Source organism: Podarcis erhardii (assembly GCF_964252035.2).
Source record: "Podarcis erhardii genome assembly, chromosome: 3".
NCBI classification, from domain to species: Eukaryota; Metazoa; Chordata; class Lepidosauria; order Squamata; family Lacertidae; genus Podarcis; species Podarcis erhardii.
This window is the reverse complement of record NC_138507.1, coordinates 112,409,187-112,434,155: the sequence shown is the minus strand read 5'-3', so window position 1 is coordinate 112,434,155 and position 24,969 is coordinate 112,409,187. Positions and strand designations below refer to the sequence as shown.

At 46.6% G+C, this 24,969-nt stretch overlaps 1 protein-coding gene across 3 annotated transcripts in view; it reads right to left on the bottom strand.

Moving 5' to 3' along the window:
- Positions 1–24,969, bottom strand: part of SPTBN1 (spectrin beta, non-erythrocytic 1) — a 238,388-nt gene that overhangs the window by 76,893 nt on the left and 136,526 nt on the right. For all 3 annotated transcript variants that reach the window (XM_081854422.1, XM_081854424.1, XM_081854423.1), the window contains 3 exons: positions 19,141–19,292; positions 3,449–3,622; positions 1,056–1,147 (listed from right to left, as the gene is read on the bottom strand). In XM_081854422.1, coding sequence (XP_081710548.1) covers positions 1,056–1,147; positions 3,449–3,622; positions 19,141–19,292 — 418 coding nt within the window. The remainder of the gene's footprint in view (positions 1–1,055; positions 1,148–3,448; positions 3,623–19,140; positions 19,293–24,969) is intronic.

The following is a 24,969-nucleotide window of genomic DNA, read 5'->3' as shown; positions in this document are numbered from 1 at the left end:
TTTGCAAACAAATAAATAAAAATTAAGAAGCACGGGGTTGCCACAGGTGGCAGGGGAGAGGCGGGGAAGGCGTCTGTCAAGGAAATGGAGCCGTTCTGGCAACCGAATGGCAGGCTAGGATACAAGCAGGGGGTGGGAACCAGGCCTCAAAACCTGCAGCAAGACTTGGGCAGCCCAGCAGGTTGACCAATCCGTGCCAAAACTAGGAAGCAAGGAGATGGGGAGGTGGTTCTCGAACGGGGATGGAGAACCCTCCAAAGGCCACATTTACATCTGGACAAATTTCTGAGGGGGACGTGTGACAGAGGAGGCTGGGGCCGACGGCATTATTAAGGGCAAATTGGGGTGCACGTGTCCTGGTTTTTCTACCAGGGCTGGGCTTCAGTGTCAAGGTTTGAAAATGGAAGTGGATCGATCAGGTTACATTCTCCACCACAGAGGACTGTGGGAAGCTGCCTTAAACTGGGCCCAGTCTATGAATCAGTCGATAACGCATGTCGGAGATTCAGACAGGGTCCACCAATGCCCACCTGAAGATGGCAGCGATTGAACCTGGGGCGTATTGCATGCAAAGCATGTGGTCTGCCACAGAGCGACAGCCCCGGAGGCTTCTGGGAAGGCAGCCATTTTCAACGCACAACTTCTGTAAAGCATTCGGCCCCTAAGTTCCGTATCTTAGTGCCGGCCCTGTTAAGTGTTGTTCTGAGCCACTGTATTCACAAAAACGACCTCTGTCGGCCCATATCGTCTGCAGGACGGCACAAGTTATGGCGCTGCCCTGGAGAAGAAAGTCTTGCTCCCTGCTCTGCACACCGATTTGCCTTAAGGGAAGCTGTTCATTAACTCGGGACCCTGCACTTAAGGAGAGATCGAGGCCTGTGTGTTTCAAATGCGCTGCAGCCTCCCCTAGCCTGGTGACCTCTGGCTGCTTTGGACTACAACTCCTATCAACCCCTTCCAGCTGATGGGAGTTGTAGTCTTAAACACTGAGAGAGCACAAGACTTGAGAGAGGCTCCCCCAGCATTGTCTAGAGGACTACTGGGTCAAAACTCACCCGGCTGTCTTCATCTGGCACCATAGTAGCAGTGCATCTTTTGCAGACTTCTTCTCTTTGTTGTCTTCTGTTTCAACACTGATGTCTTGGATCTGCAATGCAACACATGGATCAGCAAATCAATTCCCCCCCCCCCAGCCTATTGGTTATGTACTGAAATTCTCACCCTGGGCCAGCAGGGAGTTACTGTAGATAGTTATGCAAATAAGGGATCGAAAGTGACGTTCAGCGATTGGATAGTTTTAGAAAATTGTTACAGTTACGTTGTACTGGAGCTCTATATAAGCAGGCTAACTGAACCCTTCAGTTCAGTTCTGTTCTGGCCTGTGAATAAACAAGAGCTGTTTGAAGAATCGCTGTGTCATCTGATATGTCTACCCACAACTTAACACTATTTCCGGCAGCATTCAAACTTTCTGAGAGAAGACTGTTGCCGAAGCAAGTGCAGAGTAGGAGACTATAAGAACCAGCACAATGTCTCCACTGTGGAAGGACGTGTGGATCCAGAATTGGCCTCCACAGTCACTTACGGACTCATTGTTAAAACCATGTTTATGGTAGACAATCTTACTCGGCTACGAGTGATCGCCAAAGATGAAGACAGCAAGCATGCACCGGATTCCAAAACAATCTGAAGGTTTCCTCCCCTATATACGTACAAAATAATATCATGAACAGAGCTGGCTACTTCCACTTTTAAAGGAGCATGCTTCACAAAGCATGAAAATGACCCAGCCCAGATAAAGTACACAAGCCCCACAGATTTCAAAGTGCGGAACTTTGGTTTCTGCCTATAAACTCCAGCAGGTTCAGCTCCCTCATAAATCTTTGTGAAATGTAGCCTTGGCTCCGTAGGAAATCGCGGCCCTGATCTGCATAATTACGTAACAAAGTGCTGAGAAGGAATGCCCCGTGGGGAGAGGTTGAAGGATATTCTCTCTGAAGGGCAAGAGGGAGAAATAAACTGGATTCCCCAAAGTGACTTGCTTTGGTGGGATGCGACCGCTTATACTGGTTTCCTGGCAGGTGGGTCACTGTTCCTTACCAGGAGGGAGATGGAGGGTGGAGGTTGGTGCTCCAAAAACAGACCAGCAGGAGCAGCCCACCTGCCAGAACACTAGCATGGCGGTTCCATCCCACCCAAAGAGCCACTTCTGCTGCTGCCCAAAGGCTGAACATTATAAGGAGTGGTGGTGAACTGGCAGAGACACCCTCCTGGCACTCACCAGAATTGGGCATAGCAAGGCACCAAGGAGCTCAGGGGAGCTGCAGTTTGGCACAAACACCTGTGGCGCTGCCACTGCCAACTCAGACCTCTCCATACCTGGGCTGGCACTTCCCCCTGTTCTATTGTTGTGGGGGCAGCAGGGCTGATGCCCCTCTGACCCTCACCCCAAAATATGCTGCTGTGGCACAAAATGCTGAACGTTTATCACGGGGCTACACCTTTGTTTTTTTCCTTAATTCATTACAGGTGTTTGTGTGGGATGTTGGTCTTACTCGAAATACATTATTATTTCAGATTATTAATGTATCTCCCTTTACACAAGCCACAGGACAGTTTACAACAGTGGTTCCCCAAGTCAGATGGTACCAGACCTGAGGGTGGGGGTGGGGATTACTGGGAGGGGGCACTAAGAGGCAAGCCTTGGTCGTTGGGAGATGTAAATGGTTACCAGGCTTTTACAAGCTTGTATCTCTGCAAACAAGCTCCTCAATTTTGTTGAATCGATTAAACTAGATAGCTTCAACTGGATTTTGAATAAATGCGCCGTTTGGAGTTTTATTACCTACTTTTGTGGGTCGCGCAAAGTGCTATTTGAATCGTGCTTTTTATAGGGTAGGGAGCACTGGGGATGGGTTTATGGAAGCAAGGGGACAGCAGTCAAAAAAAGTTTGGGAAGCACTGGTTTTCAACCAGGCAAAATTCAGTAAAATCCTTAAAATAAAACGGTCCTTAAAAATGCATAAGAAACCAAAGGAAAATAACTATTAATAGAAGCAGCAGCAGCAGCAGCAGTTAGTGCATAGGAAGGCTTCACTCTCTGCTATCAGAATGGGAATTTCCATCGCTCTCAGTGCGGCTAGGAGTATTTTAGGGAGAAAGTTCCTATTGTTGCCAGTGAGAACTTTCTCGCCATGGCTCCCAGGCATGCAAAGGTGTGCGGGGCGATTTTAATTTCGTTCCGCAGCTTAGGAATGAAGAAATCTTCCTCCCCTTCCTTTTCAAAGTAAGAACCAGCCCCAGCCTGTATAACTAACTATAAACAAAATGCACCATGTATTCAGGGCAGGCCTAAAGTGATTCCGCTAAGGCTGATGATCTGGGAAGCCGGGAACGATGAGCGTGACTTGCAGGGAAAGGCAAGGGCGGAAGGTGATCTCAGATTTACCTGGAACCTCAATATGATAGTCCAAATAAGGCCGAGGGTTAGTCTGTGGTTCCCGTCCACGATATCGTGGGACCCCATGTTTTCGAGATGCACCCGCTGCTCTTTCAGGAACTGGAGGGCTTTGTCGACGTTCTCCAAGCAGTGAATGCGCATCCTTCCCTTTGTTGGCTTGGGCTGCAAGAAGAACATTCGGAAGAAAAAGAAAGAAGGGAAACAAAACGTCAGTGCAAAGGTGGTCAATCGAGGGTGCATGAATCCAAGCAGACAACTCATTTTCAGTTCTGTGGCTGGCAAGAAGTTCCTGCACACACAAGGCTTTCCCATCCATTTCAATGGACAGCTCTGCATGCGGACAAGGATCCCTGCTGTCAGACAGCCCCCCTCCGCTGAAGTGCATGGGAAGCCCTTGATGGTTAATTTCTGACCCCGCAAGGAACAGATCATAGCTGTCAACCGTCCCTGATTTGGCGGGAAACTCCCTTATCCCAGCGCAGTGTCCTGCTGCTGTCCCTTATTGATGATGTCCCTTAAATTTCCCGGGTTTCAAAGGAAGCAGCTCCTCTCCCTCCCTCCCTCCCTCCCAGCCAGGGAGGAGGGAGGCTCCAACTGTGTTGCTTGGCTGCGTTGCTCACCCAATAAGGAGTCTAAGAACGACTGGGGGGTGGCACTTGCATGCCTTGTGCCGATCAAATCGGCTGCGTTGCCTGGGGACTCGCCTTTGCTCAGCACTTCCCAGTGGAGAGGTGACAGTGGTTTTCTTTGCTGCATCCCCTTTGCCAGGTTGCTGCGCTGTGGGAATCACCGCTCGAGGCTTCGTTTGGCTGCTGGCTGGGCTTTCTGCCTTTGGCTTGAAGGGGCTCAGAAGTTGAACATACCTGTGCTTGGAAAATCCCTTATTTTGGCTGCTGATCCCTTATTTTTAAGGCTGCTAGTCCCTTATTTTCAAATCTGTAAGTTGACAGCTATGGAACAGATGTATGGTGGCAATGATGTCAATCAATTTGAATGGGTCTACTCAGAGTATGAATGATGCAGCCCACTGTATCCTGCTTCCGATGAGTGTCCTGTAATATGAGTGACTACGAAGCAAAGGCAGCCAAAGCCAACGAGGGTGATTATCTCCCAGCATAATAATAAATAAAATCTTCGTTCTTTCGAGCTCTTCGTCCACCACTAGGAACTGTCTCCACGTAGTCCCCGCATGAATGGAGGGATAATTTTGGACAAGTTATCCAAAATAACTCAGGAAGTTGCCAAAGGAATGCTCATTCAGAGACTCCTTGGGCTGTATCATTGAGCTGGAGAATAAATACTTGTCTTTGTAGCAGGGAGATTTTGCTTGGCGCAGAGAGAACTGGTGTGAAACAGCTTGGCTCTACGGGTTTTTATTTTATTTTTCTGGTCAAAAGGCTAAGGAGTAAACCCGACACAAATCCGGACTGGAGTCCCTAAGGCGGTTGGATGGCGCCTTGAACGCTCTCTCCTGGCAACTCCTGCAGCCAAGCTGGTGCCAAATGTATTGCTTTTCTTTCTTTTGGACCCCATCAGCGAGGCTTGTCAACTGGGCAGTCCAGGACCTCCATATACACTGCCCAAGCTTGCACCCCAGGGAGGTCACTCCCATGCTGCTAACACAGCCATTTAACTTCACCCCTGCAGGTGTACTCCATTGTTTTTTGAGGCAGATGGATGCCGACGATGACAACAACTAAAGGGAGGACACCAGGACCCGTGAAGTTGGTAAAAGAGATCTGAACTCAGATCCTGCTGGCCCAATGCAATGTGCTATCCACTGCCCTCACGCAAGCCAGAGGCTGCAAATCAGAAGGCAGAGGAAAGAGGACTTTACCACTCGCCTTGAACTTCGGATTGCTCTCTTTAGTTCTCACAAGGGCTGGGCGATATCTGGTTTCCAACTTTGCAATATATCACCAGCTAAGCATCGCAATATACCGATATATCACAATGCCTGAAATAAGGATGGATCTACACAGAGGCACTGGCTGGATTCACTGTTTTCCCTGCATCTTGATTTTTGCCAGCGCCCACTCTTGCGATTTGTTTCCTCCTGTGGGAGGCAAGGGAGACCTAAGTCGGTAGAGTTAAGGGGGCTGCAGAAATAAAGAGAAGCATTTTTCCCACACTGTGATATTTGCGTAACACACACACACACACACACACACACACACGTGTCATGATTCGCAATATCTTGCCAGGTACAAAATTATGAAACCGATATTGTAATTCAAACAGGTTTTGGGTGATATATCGATATATCGCCCAGCTCAAGTTCTCGCAACGCAAACATTCTTGCAAAAAAATAAATAAATCACACTTTGCAGCCAGAATAATTGGTTAAGCAAACCAAAAACATGTGCAAGTTTTTACCAGGTATCAAGCTGGATACAGTATTTGATGATGCAATCTTGAAGGCAGGCCGTTGTCAACAAATTACCTTCCAGTATGCAGAGAGCTAGAAGAAGAGTTTGGATTTGATATCCCGCTTTATCACTACCCGAAGGAGTCTCAAAGCGGCTAACATTCTCCTTTCCCTTCCTCCCCCACAACAAACACTCTGTGAGGTGAGTGGGGCTGAGAGACTTCAGAGAGAAGTGTGACTAGCCCAAGGTCACCCAGCAGCTGCATGTGGAGGAGCGGGGAAGCGAACCCGGTTCACCAGATTACAAGTCTACCGTTCTTAACCACTACACCACACTGGCTTTTGGTGGTCCCTCTTAAAGACTTCCGGTTCCGCAAAATTTGCAGCACCCACTCTCCACCGGTGCACACATACCTAGACAAAGACTTTGTTCCCTGGCTTGCCTGAAGTTGGGTTTTAAAATACAGCGTGTACATGATGCTAGTTAAATTTAACTGGAACACCCCCATTCTTGTGTCCCTGTACTCGCATTCCTTGCAGTGGTGGGAAAGTGCTAAACAAGCAAATAAAGCTCTGGCTGCTCACAGTAATGAGAACTGGGAAGACTCCAGGAAGTGCTGGCTGCCAACATGCAAACCTCTTTTTAAAAAGGCCTGGTCAGAATCACAGCCACGGCTGATTGAGTAGGCTCTGTGAGAAGCGAACTTTACAACTTCTTTTGGGATCCTCTATATATACATATATGAGCAAGATGGATGTTAGGAAGGAGAAATTTGTTCCAGCTCGCTCCCACGAAGGAACAAGAAAAGGAGGCACATAATCCGGCGGGGTGGTGAGAGCGAAATGTTGGAGACAAGCTGCAAATTGGGCAGAAACCACATTTAAAAAGCATCTGTCAAGTTGCAGCATTAAAGGGCTCTGTGTGCAGCTCCTAAAGTGGCAAAAAAAGAAAAATGGGGAGGGGGTGAGTCAGCGAGCTAACTGCCTCTGGAACAATTGCAATTTACTACATTGAAGTTAATTGGAATTCGTGGGATTGCTTTGTGAGGAACAGCAGAGCTACAATGCTTCCCAGAATTCATCTAGTATAATGAGTCAGGATTCTCCGTAATGATACGATATTAGCAACATGGGCCCCTCCTCCTCCTCCTCCTCCTGATACAGATCACAGAGGCCAAAAATGAGGAACCTGAGGACCAGGGGCTGAATGTGGCCCCCAGGCCTCTCTATCTGGCCCTTGGCGCCTTCTCCAGAAGCCACACTAATCGCTAGCCCTGCTTTGCACCAGGAAACTTTTGCTAGCTGAAAAAGTGTCCCTAATCTGGACGGAAGGCAGAGAGGGGTGAGCGATTGTGTGTGCAAACCAGCCATGGGGACAAAGGTAACATTTGCAGCTGCTGCTGGGCCTATTTTTGCCTCTGGCTCCACGCACCATTAGCATGTAGCCCTTAGCAGCTTGCCCAGAAGGGAGTGTGTCCCTTGGAGCTCTGGCCCAAGAAACAGCTTTTCTGTTCCCACTTCCTTCTCTTGACTTGCCCATCAGTCCAAGCATTCAAGCCTGCCAGAAGACATATCTGGCTTATGAGCCACCAAGATATATTCTGCCTGGGTTCCTGCAATGAACCCAGGGGAGGCATAACATTAAAACACGTTGTTTTCCGGGGTGGGGGGGAGACTCTGGAGTCCGCTGGCAGTCCCAAAACGCCACAACTGTTATGTACTGAAGTTCTCACCCTGGACCAGAAGATGGATACTGTAGATAGTTTTCACTCAGGTCCACATATGCAAATAAGGGATTGAAAGTGACGTTCAGTGATTGGATAGTTACAGAAAATGGTTACTGTTGCGTTCTAGTGGAGCTCTATACAGTGGTACCTCGGGTTACGGACGCTTCAGGTTACATACGCTTCAGGTTACAGACTCTGCTAACCCAGAAATAGTGCTTCAGGTTAAGAAGTTTGCTTCAGGATGAGAACAGAAATCGTGCTCCGGCGGTGCGGCAGCAGCGGGAGGCCCTATTAGCTAAAGTGGTGCTTCAGGTTAAGAACAGTTTCAGGTTAAGTACGGACCTCCAGAACGAATTAAGTACTTAACCCGATGTACCACTGTATAAGCAGGCTGGCTGAACCCTTCAGTTCCGTTCCGTTCTGGCCTCTGAATAAACAAGAGCTGTTTGAAGAATCGCTGTGTCGTCTGATATGTTCACCCACAACTTAACAACGACAATCCCACTTATGACAGGGGCTTCAATGAAGAGCTACATTCCATTGGTGGCAATGTGTCAGGGAATGCATGGCAACGGTGGGCGGAGCAGGAGGCAGCAGTGGGCGGAGCCAGAGCCATAAGTAGGTGGAGCTAAGACCAAAAGTGGGTGGAGACAACTGCCCCCGCCCCAACACTCCTTCTTTCCCTTTCTCTTCCTACCCACCTGGTGGGAGGAGACAAGACAGGCTGCTCTTGCAAGATGCCCAAACTGATCACTTGGCAAGATGGCTGCTCTATTGCTGCATTGATTTTTGGTCCCCTTCGTCCAGTTCCTCCCCCACCTTGCCCTCTTTCCCACGGGGCTCCCATCTGCATATGAAATTGAGCCAAGAGATGCAAGAAAGTAGACCCAAAACTGAAGGGGTTCATTCCCTCCCCACCTACAGCGCTATGAGAACGGGGTTTGCGGCATTTTAAAGGCGCTCAGTAGGGTTCTCCTATCTCAGAGTCTGGCTCAAAGCTGCAGGGTTTTCTTCTCCTTTTCGGGTTCTCTGGGGAAGATGTCAATTAAGGGCAAGGGGGCCAGTGCCAAGGCAGAAGGCTTGAGGACATCTGCTATGTGTTATGCCCATTAAGCACCAGGCTCTGCCCTCCCCACATCCTGACAGGTAAAGATTTGCTACTAGGGTCTCCTGCCTTCCTCCACCAGGTCCCACCTCTTCCTGCTTTCAGAAGGCCAAGCAATCCCCCAGCCAATGGGGCCTTCGGACGCTGCCCTCTCAGTCATGACTTTAATGCAACATCTCTTTTGCTTTCCGTTCTGCCGATTTAAGCGACTCATTGAAACAGCTGCGGCAAAAACCAGAAGTTTATACAGCTGTATTATGTATCTCAGGGAAACATGTGGCATAAACATTAATATTTTGCTACGGTCACCTCTTTCTGACCCCTGTGACTCTGATGTAAAAAGTTTCACTTCATCTTGCTGCAACTCACTGAAATTCTTCATTCTGGAGCATAACGGCAAGAATCTCATCTGTTCTGATCTGGGGGGGGGGGTTATTGGTTTGTTGGGGTTCCCCCACCCCGGTGTTCATTCTTGCTTTTTATTATAAATTTTGTGTCTTTATCTTGTATTTTGATGTTGTGAACCGCCCTGAGTTCTGCAGATGAAGAACGGAAATGCAAATTAATTAATTTCTGGGATCCTCCAGAAATAGCTATGGGTCTCCAACTCCCCATGACCCCAATCCCAAGAGTGGATCTACTAGGAAACTAATCAAGCTTTCTGGGCCCCTTATCCTGGAGGGGCCACATAAGCAACATTAGTCCACAAAAAATAGGTCACACAACTCAAAATGATTTTTTTTGTGTGTGTTATATATATATTTCAACAACCCCAAAGTTTGAGAGTCAACAGCACAGATGTTGTGCAGGTATGCCAATCTGTCATGGAACAATCCCACTGAAGAAGGTAAGAGGGGTTACCTAGACCTCGTTGCTGGTTGCGAAGGAGCCCCCCTAATAGTTCAGAACCACTGAAGGCGGTAAAGGTCCTGTGTGAGTGTCTGGAGGCGGCTGAAGGATGGATGGCGGCTAACAGATTGGGGTTGAATCCTGACAGGACAGAAGTACTGTTTCTGGGGGGACAGGAGGCAGGCAAGTGTGGAGGACTCCCTGGTCCTGAATGGGGTAACTGTGCCCCTGAAGGACCAGGTGCGCAGCCTGGGAGTCATTTTGGACTCACAGCTGTCCATGGAGGCGCAGGTTAATTCTGTGTCCAGGGTAGCTGTTTATCAGCTCCATCTGGTATGCAGGCTGAGACCCTACCTGCCCGTGGACTGTCTCACCTCAGTGGTGCATGTGCTAGTTATCTCTCGCTTAGACTACTGCAATGTGCTCTATGTGGGGCTACCTTTGAAGGTGACCTGGAAACTACAACTAATCCAGAATAAGGCAGCTAGACTGGTGACTGGGAGCGGCCGCCGAGACCATATAACACTGGTCCTGAAAGACCTACACTGGTTCCCAGTATGTTTCCGAGCACAATTCAAAGTGTTGGGGCTGACCTTTAAAGCCCTAAACGGCCTCGGTCCAGTATACCTGAAGGAGCGCCTCCACCCGCATTGTTCAGCCTGGACACTGAAGTCCAGTGCCAAGGGCCTTCTGGCGGTTCCCTCAATGCGAGAAGCCAAGTTACAGGGAACCAGGCAGAGGGCCTTCTCGGTAGTGGCACCCGCCCTGTGAAACACCTCCCACCAGATGTCAAAGAGAAAACAACTACCAGACTTTCAGAAGGCATCTGAAGGCAGCCCTGTTTAGGGAAGCTTTTAATGTTTAATAGACTATTGTATTTTAATATTCTGTTGGAAGCCGCCCAGAGTGGATGGGGAAACCCAGCCAGATGGGTGGGGTATAAATAAAAATATATTATTATTATATTATTATTATTATTCAAGCTTCAGGGCCCCCGAAATGTAGGTCCCCCACTGCCCCAGACCACTACACAGCTAGCTGCTCATGGGAACCTCTCTTGCAAGATATAGTCTGCCAACAAACACATGACCCAGGCTAGTTATTTTTCAGCTGGTATGGAAAGTAACTGCTGAGAAAATAAGGTTTAATTATCACTGTCGGAATAGAACTGATGGTAATTAAGATCTGCAGGTCAGACAGCTCCTCATTCTGTTGCTGATCAGCTGGTTTGTGGAAAGAGGGAATATTGATTTTGCTCCTCCGGAATTGCATTTGCTACCACTGGTAATAACTGTTTTTCTTTTCTCTTTTTCTTACGCACCAACAAAACACAAAAAACCTGTACACTTACATCATTTGTTACAAAGATATAAAACTAACAAGAACAACAACTCATGTATTTTGAAAATAAATCTTCTTAAAGTACATCAAACTTCCCGTCGACTCCATTACCACTGGTAATAACTGTTTTTCAACAATGTTGCACGCCAGTGGTTTGCTTTTTTAAAAAAGAAACAAGGACTAAAAATGAGTAACTTCATAATGTTGCTCAGTGATTAACTGTGCACCCCTAGCCTTATATATTTTCCACCCTAAAATTCAGAGAAACAATATTTTTCAGAGGACTTAGCTTTGACTACTTCAAAATATATCCATCAAGTTAATTAGGAGCCCTAATCTTCCGCTCCAACTTTCTGGCAAATAGTGGAGACCTGTGGAAATGAATGTAGTTAGAACTGAACCCAAAAGGTACTTAGAAGCAAAGGAAGAGGAAATTTCTTGTTTTGTCTCTTTGTGCTTCAACCTATAGAACTGGAGCAAGTAAGAACTGTTAAGTTGTGGGTGAACATATCAGACGACACAGCGATTCTTCAAACAGCTCTTGTTTATTCAGAGGCCAGAACAGAACAGAACTGAACTGAAGGGTTCAGTCAGCCTGCTTATATAGAGCTCCAGTACAACGTTACTGTAACAACTTTATAAAACTATCCAATCACTGAACGTCACTTTCGATCCCTTATTTGCATAACTATCTACAGTATCCCCCTGCTGGCCCAGGGTGAGAACTTCAGTACATAACAAGAACAATTTCACAATGGACACCATTCATACTTGGAACATCTTTCCTCAACCTGATGTCCTCCAGATACTATGGACTACAGGTCCCATAATCCCTGACGATTGGCCAAGGTGGCTGGGGCTGATGGTCTTTGCAGTGCAGGACATGAGATTGGGGGGAGCAGACATAGAATCACCCTATGCAACAGAGGATAGGGTTCCTATACTTTAATAGGCAGGTAGAGTGAATTTTGGTAAGTACCGTATTTTTCACTCTATAAAACGCACCAGACCATAAGACGCACCTAGTTTTTGGAGGAGGAGAACAAGAAAAAAAATATTCTGAATCTCAGAAGCCAGAACAGCAAGAGGAATCGCTGCACAGCGATCCCTCTTACCGTTCTGGCTTCTGGGATAGCTGCGCAGCCTGCATTCGCTCTATAAGACGCACACACATTTCCCCTTACTTTTTAGGAAGGAAAAAGTGAGTCTTATAGAGCAAAAAATACGGTACTGAGTATCACTTGCAGTGCTAAGACGCTGCAAGGTACCTGCCAAAATCCCATCCATGGAACATACAAGGGTTCATTGGAAACTGCTGAGAGTTTCTTCACTAGATCAGTCACAACGGGCAGGTTTCCCTGCAGAGCAACAGGTAGTCACAGGCGAGCACTGGCTAGGTCTTAAGACGATATCTCATTCTCTCCCCACTCTACACCCTGAGCCACAATTCTATATACATGAATTTGCATCCCAGAATCTTCTGCAACATGCAGGGTTTCTGTGATGAAGCCGTCAATATAGAAGAGGGTCCCTGAAGTTTTTAAAATGCACTGTTGTGTACAGTTGTTAACACAGCATTGTATCTACAAGCTTGCCTGGTCACCATAGGTGATCAAGAATTCTGTTCAGGCGAGTATACATTAGAATACATTGGAGTATTCCATCCCTCCTCTGTCATCGATGCGTTCTTACACTGCTTGTGACGAAGGGGGTTTACTTCCTTCACAACCAGCATGAAAACACAGGCTACTAGGCTTTAGTAACTATCACAGACTTTTTTTTTGCAAACTTTTGTTTGCAAGCTTCTGTTAATACATAAGAGAAACTCTCGGCTCTACAACAAGCCTGGTAGATGAAGGGAACGCAGTGGATGTAGCCTACCTTGATTTCAGCAAGGCATTTGACAAGGTGCCCCATGATATTCTTGTAAAGAAGCTGGTAAAATGCGGACTTGACTATGCTACCACTCAGTGGATTTGTAACTGGCTGACTGACCGAACCCAAAGGGTGCTCATCAATGGTTCCTCTTCATCCTGGAGAAGAGTGACTAGTGGGGTGCCACAGGGTTCTGTCTTGGGCCCCGTCTTATTCAACATATTTATCAACGACTTGGATGATGGACTCAAGGGCATCCTGATCAAATTTGCAATGACACCAAACTGGGAGGGGTGGCTAACACCCCAGAGGACAGGATCACACTTCAAAATGACCTTGACAGATTAGAGAACTGGGCCAAAACAAACAAGATGAATTTTAACAGGGAGAAATGTAAAGTATTGAACTTGGGCAAAAAAAAAAATGAGAGGCACAAATACAAGATGGGTGACACCTGGCTTGAGAGCAGTACATGTGAAAAGGATCTAGGAGTCTTGGTTGACCACAAACTTGACATGAGCCAACAGTGTGACGCGGCAGCTAAAAAAGCCAATGCAATTCTGGGCTGCATCAATAGGAGTATAGCATCTAGATCAAGGGAAGTAATAGTGCCACTGTATTCTGCTCTGGTCAGACCTCACCTGGAGTACTGTGTCCAGTTCTGGGCACCACAATTCAAGAAGGACACTGACAAACTGGAACGTGTCCAGAGGAGGGCAACCAAAATGGTCAAAGGACTGGAAACGATGCCTTATGAGGAACGGCTAAGGGAGCTGGGCATGTTTAGCCTGGAGAAGAGGAGGTTAAGGGGTGATATGATAGCCATGTTCAAATATATAAAAGGATGTCGTCACATAGAGGAGGGTTGTTTTCTGCTGCTCCAGAGAAGCGGACACGGAGCAATGGTTCCAAACTACAAGAAAGAAGATTCCACCTAAACATTAGGAAGAACTTCCTGACAGTAAGAGCTGTTTGACAGTGGAATTTGCTGCCAAGGAGTGTGGTGGAGTCTCCTTCTTTGGAGGTCTTTAAGCAGAGGCTTGACAACCATATGTCAGGAGTGCTCTGATGGGGTTTCCTGCTTGGCAGGGGGTTGGACTCGATGGCCCTTGTGGTCTCTTCCAACTCTATGATTCTATGATTCTAACATCTGATACCCCTTGTCTACACTCAGTGCCAACCCCAGATACTAGCTTCTGGGAATGAAGTGTTTATAAAGGGGAACTTGGATCTTTGAAGCAACATTCACGCAGAACAGAATCGACTGCTTTTGAGATATGCTATGGCCCAGCTGACAAGTAGCATGTTAGGCCTTGACTTGGAAGGTTAAGATTCAGCTGCTTCCCCTGTTCCTGGGTTAATAACAACCTACTCCACAAGCTTACGGCAAGATACTCCCTGATGTAAATAATAATAAACACATTTCCTCTTCCTTCAGTCTGAGGAAGTGGGACGGGGATTTTGGACAGGGAGGAATGCAAACTGGCTTCCTTCGCTCGCTGTGTTTATGTTTGTTTAAGAATCTCAGTTATGTGTTGGGCACACATAAAGCGAGGCAACTTTAATTCCTTCTAATCTTCCCCCCTCTGTGCAATAAAGGGCAAAATTCGCCAGAGAAGATGTGTGCATGTGAGATGACCTTTGGGGCTTTCGGAAAAAATAAAGGAATTATTGTTAAAGCACTGAACGGCCAAAAGTGCCGTTTTATATAAACGAGCCTCGTGCTGGTGTGTTTGTGTTACTGTCGGGAGGGGAAGAATCCTAAAATGTTGTTGCCTTTCCACGCTAGCTGGATTCTTTTCCCACATCGCAAATAGGAAAATAATCCACTTCTGACTTTTTAATTATCTGGCGGATTGACCTTTAAGGACTAGCCTCTTGATTTATTTCCCGGAGGGCAAAAGTGATCCACCTTCACTTTCTGGAAACACTTTTGGATTTGGACAACAACAAAGAAGTTGTGAAAGGAAACATCTTTTAAAAATAATAAAGGTAAACTTTAATGGATCTGCTAAGTAGTGGAAAGGATATCAATATAGAAAAAATAAAATGGGGTGGATTGGTATACTCTTCTTTCACATACCCGCATTCCCCATAACGGCAGCAGCTCCATTCATAAAATTGTAGAGTTGGAAGAGATCCTGAGGATCATCTAGTCCAAGCTCTTGCAATGCAGGAATATGCAGCTGTCCCATATGTCGCAGAAACGCCCCCCCCAAAATCATTCACTTTGTACAAACTCGACACACACACACGACATATGTTACGCTTCTGTTATAAATTCATAGAAAATCAACCATTCATCGGATCAGCACTGTTGCACTTTTATTTTACTCCATGAAGGAAGGACTACAAAATGGGGAAGGTTTGATACAGGGCAGCCATAATCCCTTCACCATCCCAGCACATCCACAGGAGCCCTGCCCAGTTGCTAGGGCAACCCTGATGGTCCTAGACAGAAGACCATCAAGGTCACAAAGAACTTGCATATGGGAGTGGATTCAGCACGGACTGGAACAAAGGACAATGATCAACTCTTCTCTCTGGGGGCAGGAAACTGCAAACTCCCCTTTGTCACCTGGAAAGTACTCATGGGGAAGGGGAAAGGGGGGAACCAGCCAGGTGACAGGATACTCAGGTTACCACCACAACTCCTCCCTCAACCCTTCCTTTTTGTGATGTATCAATGATGTAGTTGGGATGTAGTTTTAGGGGTGTAATTTGGGGGATTAGTAACTAATAAAAGTTGGGGTCTTCTTTTGTTCTGGGCTTCCATTTTGTTTCACCTGGTGGCAGGTGGGAGTCCTGTCGTGACAGTCTTCAATAAAGACCAAGCCTACTGGCTGCTGTTTTGCTCTAGTATTCCTGGCTGGTGTCCTTGTTTTTTGTCCAAGGAAGCCCTCAGATTTCTCCGTTAACACATATGAGGATCGAACCTGCAACCTTGGCGTTATCAGCATCACGTTCTACCCAACTAAGCTACCCACTTGGATTGGGAGATCAGCCACATTTAAGGTACCAATAACCTTGTATTTGCCTACCATATCCCACGCCATAATATATTTGTTGGGGTTGCAGCCAATGGTTCAACAAGAGTAAGGCAGCTTGCCCCAAAGATCTTTCCCTTCTCCATCTCCCCTCTGCACCCTCTCCCTCCATATCCCACATCCAAACCCCTCTTATAGGGTCAGGAGCCATTCCTGGTCACTGGGAGCTGTGCTGTATGGAGCGGTAACAGAAGTGGTTAATGTTTGTAATCAGGTGGAGGGATATTGCTTGTGCTTCTATATTGTCATGTTTACCGAGTGTTTTAATATTTATGTCCCTAAAGCGCTTGCTGAATTACACGGGGAAATTTTCGCGGCACGTAACGGCAATCCAATCCCTGTATCAAATAAAAGGGGAGTGCAAAGTTGCGATTAGAAACTTCCCTTTCAAGATCCAGAACTTGAGAGGTAAAATAATACCTACTATACTCTGCTGCATTTAAAAACCAGCTAAGGAGCATTAAGCTGCATTCAGGTGATCCTGCAAACCATTTCCTCCAAGCAAGAGAGGAGGAAATTAGAAGTGGCTTCTCCTCCATCATCATTATCTTCTTCCAATTTTCTGGACCATGGAGAACATTTCACACATTTACTGTGTGCAATAATATGGACAATGGATTCTTCAGTCTCTCGGTCTCTCTCATTTTCCCTTTTGTACTTTGAGCAAACATCCTCTTCTATTTGAAGCTGCGTCCCCTCCCCCCCCTTAATATTGTGAAATAAATAAATGGATTATTATTGTTGAATTATTATTTATTTAACACTCAAGTCACTTTTGTTACAAAAACTTACATCAACAAACACAGATATTTAAAAAACCCAGCATAAAACAAAAGGAAAAAGGAAAAAACTAAATACCTGAAAAAGATGTGTCTTTTTCCAAGCAAACCACAGCATGTCATTGATCTGTTTTCAGATCAATCGGAGCGAGATCCCTCCATTCAATTTCAGGTGAGTCTCCCTGCCTCACCTCCTGACTAGAGTCCTATACACAGTCTCCACTGTTCAACAGCCACCTCCCAACACTCTGTAGAGGTTTTTGGAGAATAGAGAAGTCTTCTCTCCCTCGGCTGTCACCTGGACTCACAGCTGTCCATGGAGGTGCAGGTCAATTCTGTGTCCAGGGAGGCTGTCTACCAGCTCCACCTGGTACACAGGCTGAGACCCTATCTGCCTGCGGACTGTCTCACCAGAGTGGTGCATGCTCTGGTTATCTCCTGCTTGGACTACTGCAATGCACTCTACGTGGGGCTACCTTTGAAGGTGACTCGGAAACTACAGTTAATCCAGAATGCAGCAGCTAGACTGCCGACTGGGAGTGGCCACCGAGACCACATAACACCGGTCTTGAAAGACCTACTTTGGCTTCTAGTACGTTTCCGAGCACAATTCAAAGTGTTGGTGCTGACCTTTGAAGCCCTAAACTGCCTCGGTCCAGTATACCTGAAGGAGCGTTTCCATCCCCATCGTTCAGGCCGGACACTGAGGTCCAGCGCCGAGGGCCTTCTGGCGGTTCCCTCACTGCAAGAAGTAAGGAAACCCAGCCAGATGGGTGGGGTATAAATAATAAATTATTATTATTATTATTATTATTATTATTATTATTATTATTATTATTATTAGGTGTGGTGGTGAACAGGCAGAGACGCCCTCCTGGCACTCACCAGAATGGGGCATAGCAAGGCACCCAAGAGCTCAGGGGAGCTGCAGTTTGGCACAAACACCTGTGTTGCTGCCACTGCCAACTCAGATCTCCCCATACCTGGCTGGCACTTCCTCCTGTTCTATTGTTGTGGGGGCAGCAGGGCTGATGCACCTCTGACCCCCACCCCAAAATATGCTGCTGTGGCACAAAATGCTAAACGTTTATCACAGGGCTACACCTTTGTCTTTTTCCTTAATTAATTACAGGTGTGTGTGGGGGGGTGTTGGTATTGTTTTCAGAACAAATAAGGAAATAATGGCCCAACAGGAACATGTGTGTGGATGCAGGAATGCTTAAGTGGAGTTGTGAACTAACTTTTTTTTTTTTACTGTAGCATATATTCCCACCCACCCATTCTGGTCTTCTGAGGCACCAGACATGCAGCCATTTTGTGGCTGCTTCTGCAGAAACATTTCCAAAAAGCAAACAGTTGGAAATGGCCCTTGGGTGGCGGCTTATCTAAATTCTGGGCTGCAAAATCCTAGAAGGCTCCCTTGGCTTTAGCCATGATCCTACCCATCGAGCGTGGCAGTGGGATCACCAATGCTTAACTCAAAACAACTATCAGCATGCATGGAGGAAAAAGAAACATAAGCAGGAGAGGGTTCAGCAAACGAGATTTAAAAGCTAATCCTGCAAACATACTTCGGAATGCATGCAATTATCTCAAGGCCTTCGCAAACCACTTTATCTAGATGTTTGTTTGCAGTGGAAGGCGTGCCAGAATGAGAGCTCTTTGCACAGAGATTGCTGCAGTTGTGTTCCTTCTAAAGTCAAGGCAACCAGGCTAGGAAGCACCTACTGTGTATTATAAAAATCAAGTCTTTGGAGTCTCACACAAATACAGCCAAACGCATATAGTAAATATGATAGCATTGCAACAATACTGTAAGTGATTCGGGGGTGTTGCAGGCTGCTGAAGCTCAAAGGCTGGGAAGCGTAGTTCCCTGAGGAGAACAGGGTTCTCCAAACAACAACTATAAAAGCAGGCCGGCTGAGCTGTTTGCAGTCAGTTCTATTCCAGCTTACGAAATAAAGAGCTAGTTGGAGAAATCGCTGGTCGTCGGCTATGTCAACTCACAACTTAACAGTGCGACTCTCCAAAAGCAGTTGGACTCCAACTCCCATCATAACTGGCCGGGGATCTGGAAGGCCACAGCTCCCCCAACCTGATACCTTGTAGATGTTGTTGGACTACAACTCCCATCAGCCCCAGTGAGCATTTGCTGGGGCTGATGGGAGTTGTAGTGCCACCACCTGTAGAGGACACCGTGTTGGCAGAGGCTGTTATGAGGTAAGAGTCACACACAATAAGTTTATTCAGATAACACACTTTCCTCTCCTGTCCCAATTATCCAGAGCGAACCCTTTCTAAACCTCTTAGCTCTTCACTCCTGTTAAAATCACGGCAAGAAAACGAGACAAAGGGTAATTTGCACATTTCACTCACATCAACTGAAATAACACCCCCCCCCCCAAAAAAAAACAACATGGCAGGACTTTAATGTGAAATTGCCCCATGGCCACACTCAGTATATCATGAGAGGCACTCAATGCTCTTGCTTTGACTTTAGAACTAACAGACCTGCAGCAAAGTTAGACTCTTGTTACAACTGGGACGGCACAGATGCCATAAAGATTTGCATTGGAAATGGGCACTTACAAGTCTCTCTCCCGAAAGAACTTCCAGCAGTTTGATAAGCATCCGTCCATCGCGAAGGTCGGCGTACAAGTCCGTAATTCTACAGGACACACGTGCCAAGTGAGAGTTAACCCACTTCGTGAAAGTCTTCTTCTGGACTGCCTCTCGTTCATCTGGTGAAAAGACGTACAAAAGAATGGCGGAGTTTAAGCAGGGATGCAATCAAAGCACATCCTGATAAGTCACTTCTTTGAGTGCATGACATGATCACACCCCCTGGTCCATCAAGCCCAGCAGTCTCTCCCAAATCGCAGTGGTACTTCCTGGATCAGCTGGCCAGGAATTTTTAAAACTGCCCATCCCAGAGGGGACCTGGGACTGTCTACATTTAGGCTGAGCTACTGACCCGCCTTGTTTCCTAGAACCATTATAACCACCAATATTGTCATCCATGTTCGCCTACGATACCCAAAGGATCACCACAAGCACTGGTTACAGGAGCCTGTAGTTTACCGTATTTTCCACTCTATAAGACGCACCAGACCATAAGAGGAGGAAAACAAGAAAAAAAATATTCTGAATCCCAGAAGCCAGAACAGCAAGAGGGATCGCTGTTCTGGCTTCTGGGATAGCCGTGCAAAGCCTCTTCAGGGCAGTGGGATGACAGCTCCCCCTGCCCTCAAAAGGCTTCGTGCGGCTAAGCCAGAAGCTAGAACGGTGAGAGGGAGCACTGCGCAGCGATCCCTCTCGCTGTTCTGGCTTCTGGGATAGCTGCGCAGCCTGCATTCGCTCCATATGACGCACACAGATTTCCCCTTACTTTTTAGGAGGGAAAAAGTGCGTCTTATAGAGGGAAAAATACGTTAAGTCTCACTTGGCACAGGAATATCCCTTCTATCATGCCAGACCATTGCCCTATTTAGCTCAGTGCTGCTGACACTGAATGTCTACAGCTATCCACAGAGCCCAAGCTGTTCCCCTTATTCTGTGTTGATTTAGCTCTTCTAATAAAAAAATGAAAGGGAGGGAAGATCGCCTAATGCAGTGTTTCTCAAACTTGGGTCTGCTGCTATTGTTGGACTACAAATCCCATAATCACTAGGTAGGAGGACCAGTTGTCAGGGATGATGGGAGTTGTACTCCAGCAACAGCCTGGGAAACAAAGTTTGCGAAACACTGAAATTTGTATGAATGGTTCTAAAGCCCCACAAGGTTTGAAGTTAATCTGGTTTTACAGAAAGCCATGGGCCAACAGGGGCCAGCTTTGGCTAAGTTCTTGGGAGCACTTTCACAATTGTTTGCACGGCTAGTTGTTGGGCAACACAGAGTTGTTTTGCTGTTGCACAAGAGCCGCACTTCAGACAGGTCACCATCTGACTGCCCAGTGACCTTGGGTTGTATTCAAAGGCGGTTCTGCCTTATTTGAAAAATAAAAATCGGCTCATGTAAAGCAGAGCACGTGATTCCCTCTTACCCACTTCCCAAAATCTGCACCTGAGGATTGTGGGATCTTTAAGGAACAGAATAAGTTATGGCATGGAAGGCTGCAGCGGTGAGGATCAGTGAAGATAAGAGTATACAGATTTGTAGAAACACTTTACAGCAAGGGAAAACCCCATTTGATACAACTGCCTTTAATTTTTTATTAATCATTCCCCCCCCCCAAAAAAACTATAGGGCAATATTTATACAGAGAATAAAAATAAATAAATAAATAAACGCTCTGTGGCAAAGCACATCTTTGCATACAGGCGATCTCATGCTTTTGCCTGTGTTAGAGGTTCACAGGTAGCAGAGCTGGTGAAGATTCTTGATTGAGATCTTGGGAGACCCACTGTCAGAACACAGCAGTGCTTCATAGAATCCTAGAATCATAGAGTTGGAAGAGACCACAAGGGCCATCGAGTCCAACCCCCTGCCAAGCAGGAAACCCCATCAGAGCACTCCTGACATATGGTTGTCAAGCCTCTGCTTAAAGACCTCCAAAGAAGGAGACTCCACCACACTCCTTGGCAGCAAATTCCACTGTCAAACAGCTCTTACTGTCAGGAAGTTCTTCCTAATGTTTAGGTGGAATCTTCTTTCTTGTAGTTTGGAACCATTGCTCCGTGTCCGCTTCTCTGGAGCAGCAGAAAACAACCTTTCTCCCTCCTCTATGTGATGACATCCTTTTATATATTTGAACATGGCTATCATATCACCCCTTAACCTCCTCTTCTCCAGGCTAAACATGCCCAGCTCCCTTAGCCGTTCCTCATAAGGCATCGTTTCCAGGCCTTTGACCATTTTGGTTGCCCTCCTCTGGACACGTTCCAGTTTGTCCGTGTCCTTCTTGAACTGTGGTGCCCAGAACTGGACACAACTTCAGCTCAGTGCAAAGCAAAATCCCGATGCCCAGAACAATCTTGGACGCATTCAAAATTAAATTGCAAAGCCCTGCCCCTCCCAGTCTGCCCCCACAAAAAACAACCTCAGCCTGTTGTTTTCTAAAGACCTTTTGTGATTATTTCCCCTCACAATAATGGTAGCAATACCGTCTGCACAGGACACTCCAGACTTTGGGAGGGATTTGAAGGGATTTGTGCTTGGAGAGGTGAATTCCCTCTATATTCTAGCCATGGAGCCCACATTCTTTGCTTTTAGTGCAAATAAACCTTGAGGCAGAGGTCTGGCTGTGGTGGTCAGCCGATGTCATTCATTTAATTGCTAATTTTCTGTCTTGCCCTTCTTCCCAAAGGAGCGCTGGGTGGCAATCAGCAAAACAGTAACTTTTTTCAATTGAAAACATCTTTAAAAAAACAACAACCCCAAACACATATCCTCACAGCCAATCATTTCAAGCATTTACAGAAACTATATTTCAGCCCTGAGATCCCTGTGTGAACAGGGTACACACTTGAGGCTGGAGGGGAAAGTTGACACACGAATGAATGTTCCTCCACATGATAACAAGGGTTTCCTGTGCATGTAAACCTGGAAGCCAGGAACACATGTTTTAAGCCGCACATCCACCATCCATTTAAAGCATGACGATACCTTTCAGTCATAGCTTCCCCCAAAGAATTCTGGGAGTTGTAGTTTGGTTAAGGGTGTTGACACTTACTCCCCAGAATTACCTGTGAGGAGGGATTGGCTGTTCAAGCGCCCTGAGGACAGTAGCCCTGGGAAAGGAATAGGGGCCTCTGAACGACTCTCAGAACCCTTGACAAACTACAGTTCCCAGAATGCTTTGGGGGAAGCCATGATTGTTTAAGATGGCATCACAGGGCTTTAAATGTGTGAAATGTAGCTCCAGTTTTCAATAATAATAATAACAATAACAATAACAATAATAATAATAATTTATTATTTATACCACGCCCATCTGGGTGGCTTCCAACCGAATATTAAAAACCATACAGCATCAGACATTAAAAACTTCCCTAAACAGGGCCGCCTTCAGTTGTCTTTTAAAAGTAAAATAGTTGTTTATTTCCTTGACATCTGAAGGGAGGGCGTTCCACAGGACGGGGGCCACTACCAAGAAGGCCCTCTGCCTGGCTCCCTGTAACCTCACTTCTCGCAGCGAGGGAACAACCAGAAGGCCCTTGGAGCTGGACCTCAGTGTCCAGGGTTAACGATGGGGGTGGAGACGCCCCTTCAGGTATACTGGGCCGAGGCTGTTTAGGACTTTAAAGGTCAGCACCAACACTTTGAATTGTGCTCGGAAACATACTGGGAGCCAATGCAGATCTCTCAGAACCGGTGTTATGTAGTCCCGGCGGCCACTCCCAGTCACCAGTCTAGCTGCCGCATTCTGGATTAATTGCAGTTTCCAAGTCACCTTCAAAGGTAGCCCCACATAGAGCGCATTGCAGTAGTCCAAGCGGGAGATAACTAGAGCATGCACCACTCTGGCAAGACAATCTGCGGGCAGGTAGGGTGTCAGCCTGCATACCAGATGGAGCTGGTGGACAGCTGCGCCTCCATGGACAGCTGTGAGTCCAGAATGACTCCCAGGCTGCGCACCTGGTCCTTCAGGGGCACAGCTACCCCATTCAGGACCAGGTAGTCCTCTACACCTGCCTGCCCCCTGTCCCCCAAGAACAGTACTTCTGTCTTGTCCAAATTCAACCTCCTGACAAGAAGGGAAGCTCTCTGTGCATTCGATCAAAGAAGCCCTGACCTTCCGTTTGAGGTGTGGCAGAGTTATTAGGCTTCTTGTCTGTTGCTAACCTCCAGCTTCAATACGCTACAGACCTTTGCTCTGTGACATCACTTTCTGTGGTGTGTGTGTGTTTTTATATTAAGCCTCCGTTCTTGTTGCTGTTGTAACTGTTGCCTCATGACTACAAAGTACACCCAACTTTACTTCCGTTGCAACACTGGAATGCGAAACATCCAAGTGGAGGCTGGAGAGGTTGAAATGATTTGGGCAAACAGAACAGGGAGGCGATCCCCTTCACTAGAAAGCGCAAACCTCATTTTAGCAAAGCCAATACAGTGGTGCCCCACAAGACGAATGCCTCGCAAGACAGAAAACTCGCTAGACGAAAGAGTTTTCCGTTTTGGAGGTGCTTCGCAAAACAAATTTCCTATGGGCTTGCTTTGCAAGACGAAAATGTCTTGCGAGTTCCTGCGGGTTTTTTCCCCTTCCCCCCCTTTTTCTAAGCCGCTAAGCTGCTTATCCGCTAAGCCGATAAGCCGCTAAAAACTGCTAATAGCGCTAATCCGCTAAGCCATCAATGGGCTTGCTTCGCAAGACAAAAAAACCGCTAGACGAAGAGACTCGCGGAACGGATTCTTTTCGTCTTGCAAGGCACCACTGTACTTTAAAGCCCTATAAGGCCCTTGTACCTACGGGACCGCCTCTCCTGGGATGCCCCACAGAGGACCTTACGGTTCGCAAATAATAACATTTTGGAGGTCCCGAGCCTCAAGAACATTAGACTGACCTCAACCAGGGCCAGGGCCTTTTCGGCTGTGGCTCCAATCTGGTGGAACGCTCTGCCACAAGAGACCAGGGCCCTGCGGGATTTGACATCTTTCCGCAGGGCCTGCAAGACGGAGCTGTTCCGCCAGGCCTTTGGTCAGGGTTCAGTCTGACCCCCTCTCCCCTTTCATAAGAACCTGCATGAAAGTGGCCTCCTAATTTTTCTCACAGGCCCATATAAGTTCAGCACAAACAGCTGGGCCTGGTGAGCATTTAAGGTCCCCAACCCTAATCTGATTGGATTTTATTCTGATCCTGATCTGATTTGAGGATGTATTTTAATTGATTGTCTGATTTTATGTTAATGTGTTATACATTTCATGTTAGCTGCTCTGAGCCTGGTTTTGGGCAGGGTATAAATAAAATTTATTATTATTATTATTACCAATGAACGAGTGGCATTGAGTTGTCCTTGTATGAGTATGGCATAATCTCATTGTTTGCTATCATCTCTGAAGGTTAACAGGAATCTTTCTCACCCAGTTATTTAAAACTAGCAGCAGTGTGTGTGTGTGTGTGTGTGTGTGTGTGTGTAGATATATATAAAATCCACAGTTGATTTTTTTTTTTTTACCCCCATCTTTAACTGTCTTGGATATGAAATGGTTTTAAAATATGCAATAGTTTAATATATGTTTTTATTGCTGAAGGCCATGTTGTTAAATTGCCTTTGAGGTGTCTCACAGGAAGTAATTCATAAATGGAATGGAATGGAATGGAAATTTTGAAAAAATCTCCTGAGTAATGGGCACAGTTATGCAGATGTTCTGTGTTCAATGGGCCAGCAAAGAGGCAAGCCCATGTAGGCATCATCATCATCATCATCATCATCATCATCATCATCATACCCTACCCATCTGGCTGGGTTTCCCCAGCAA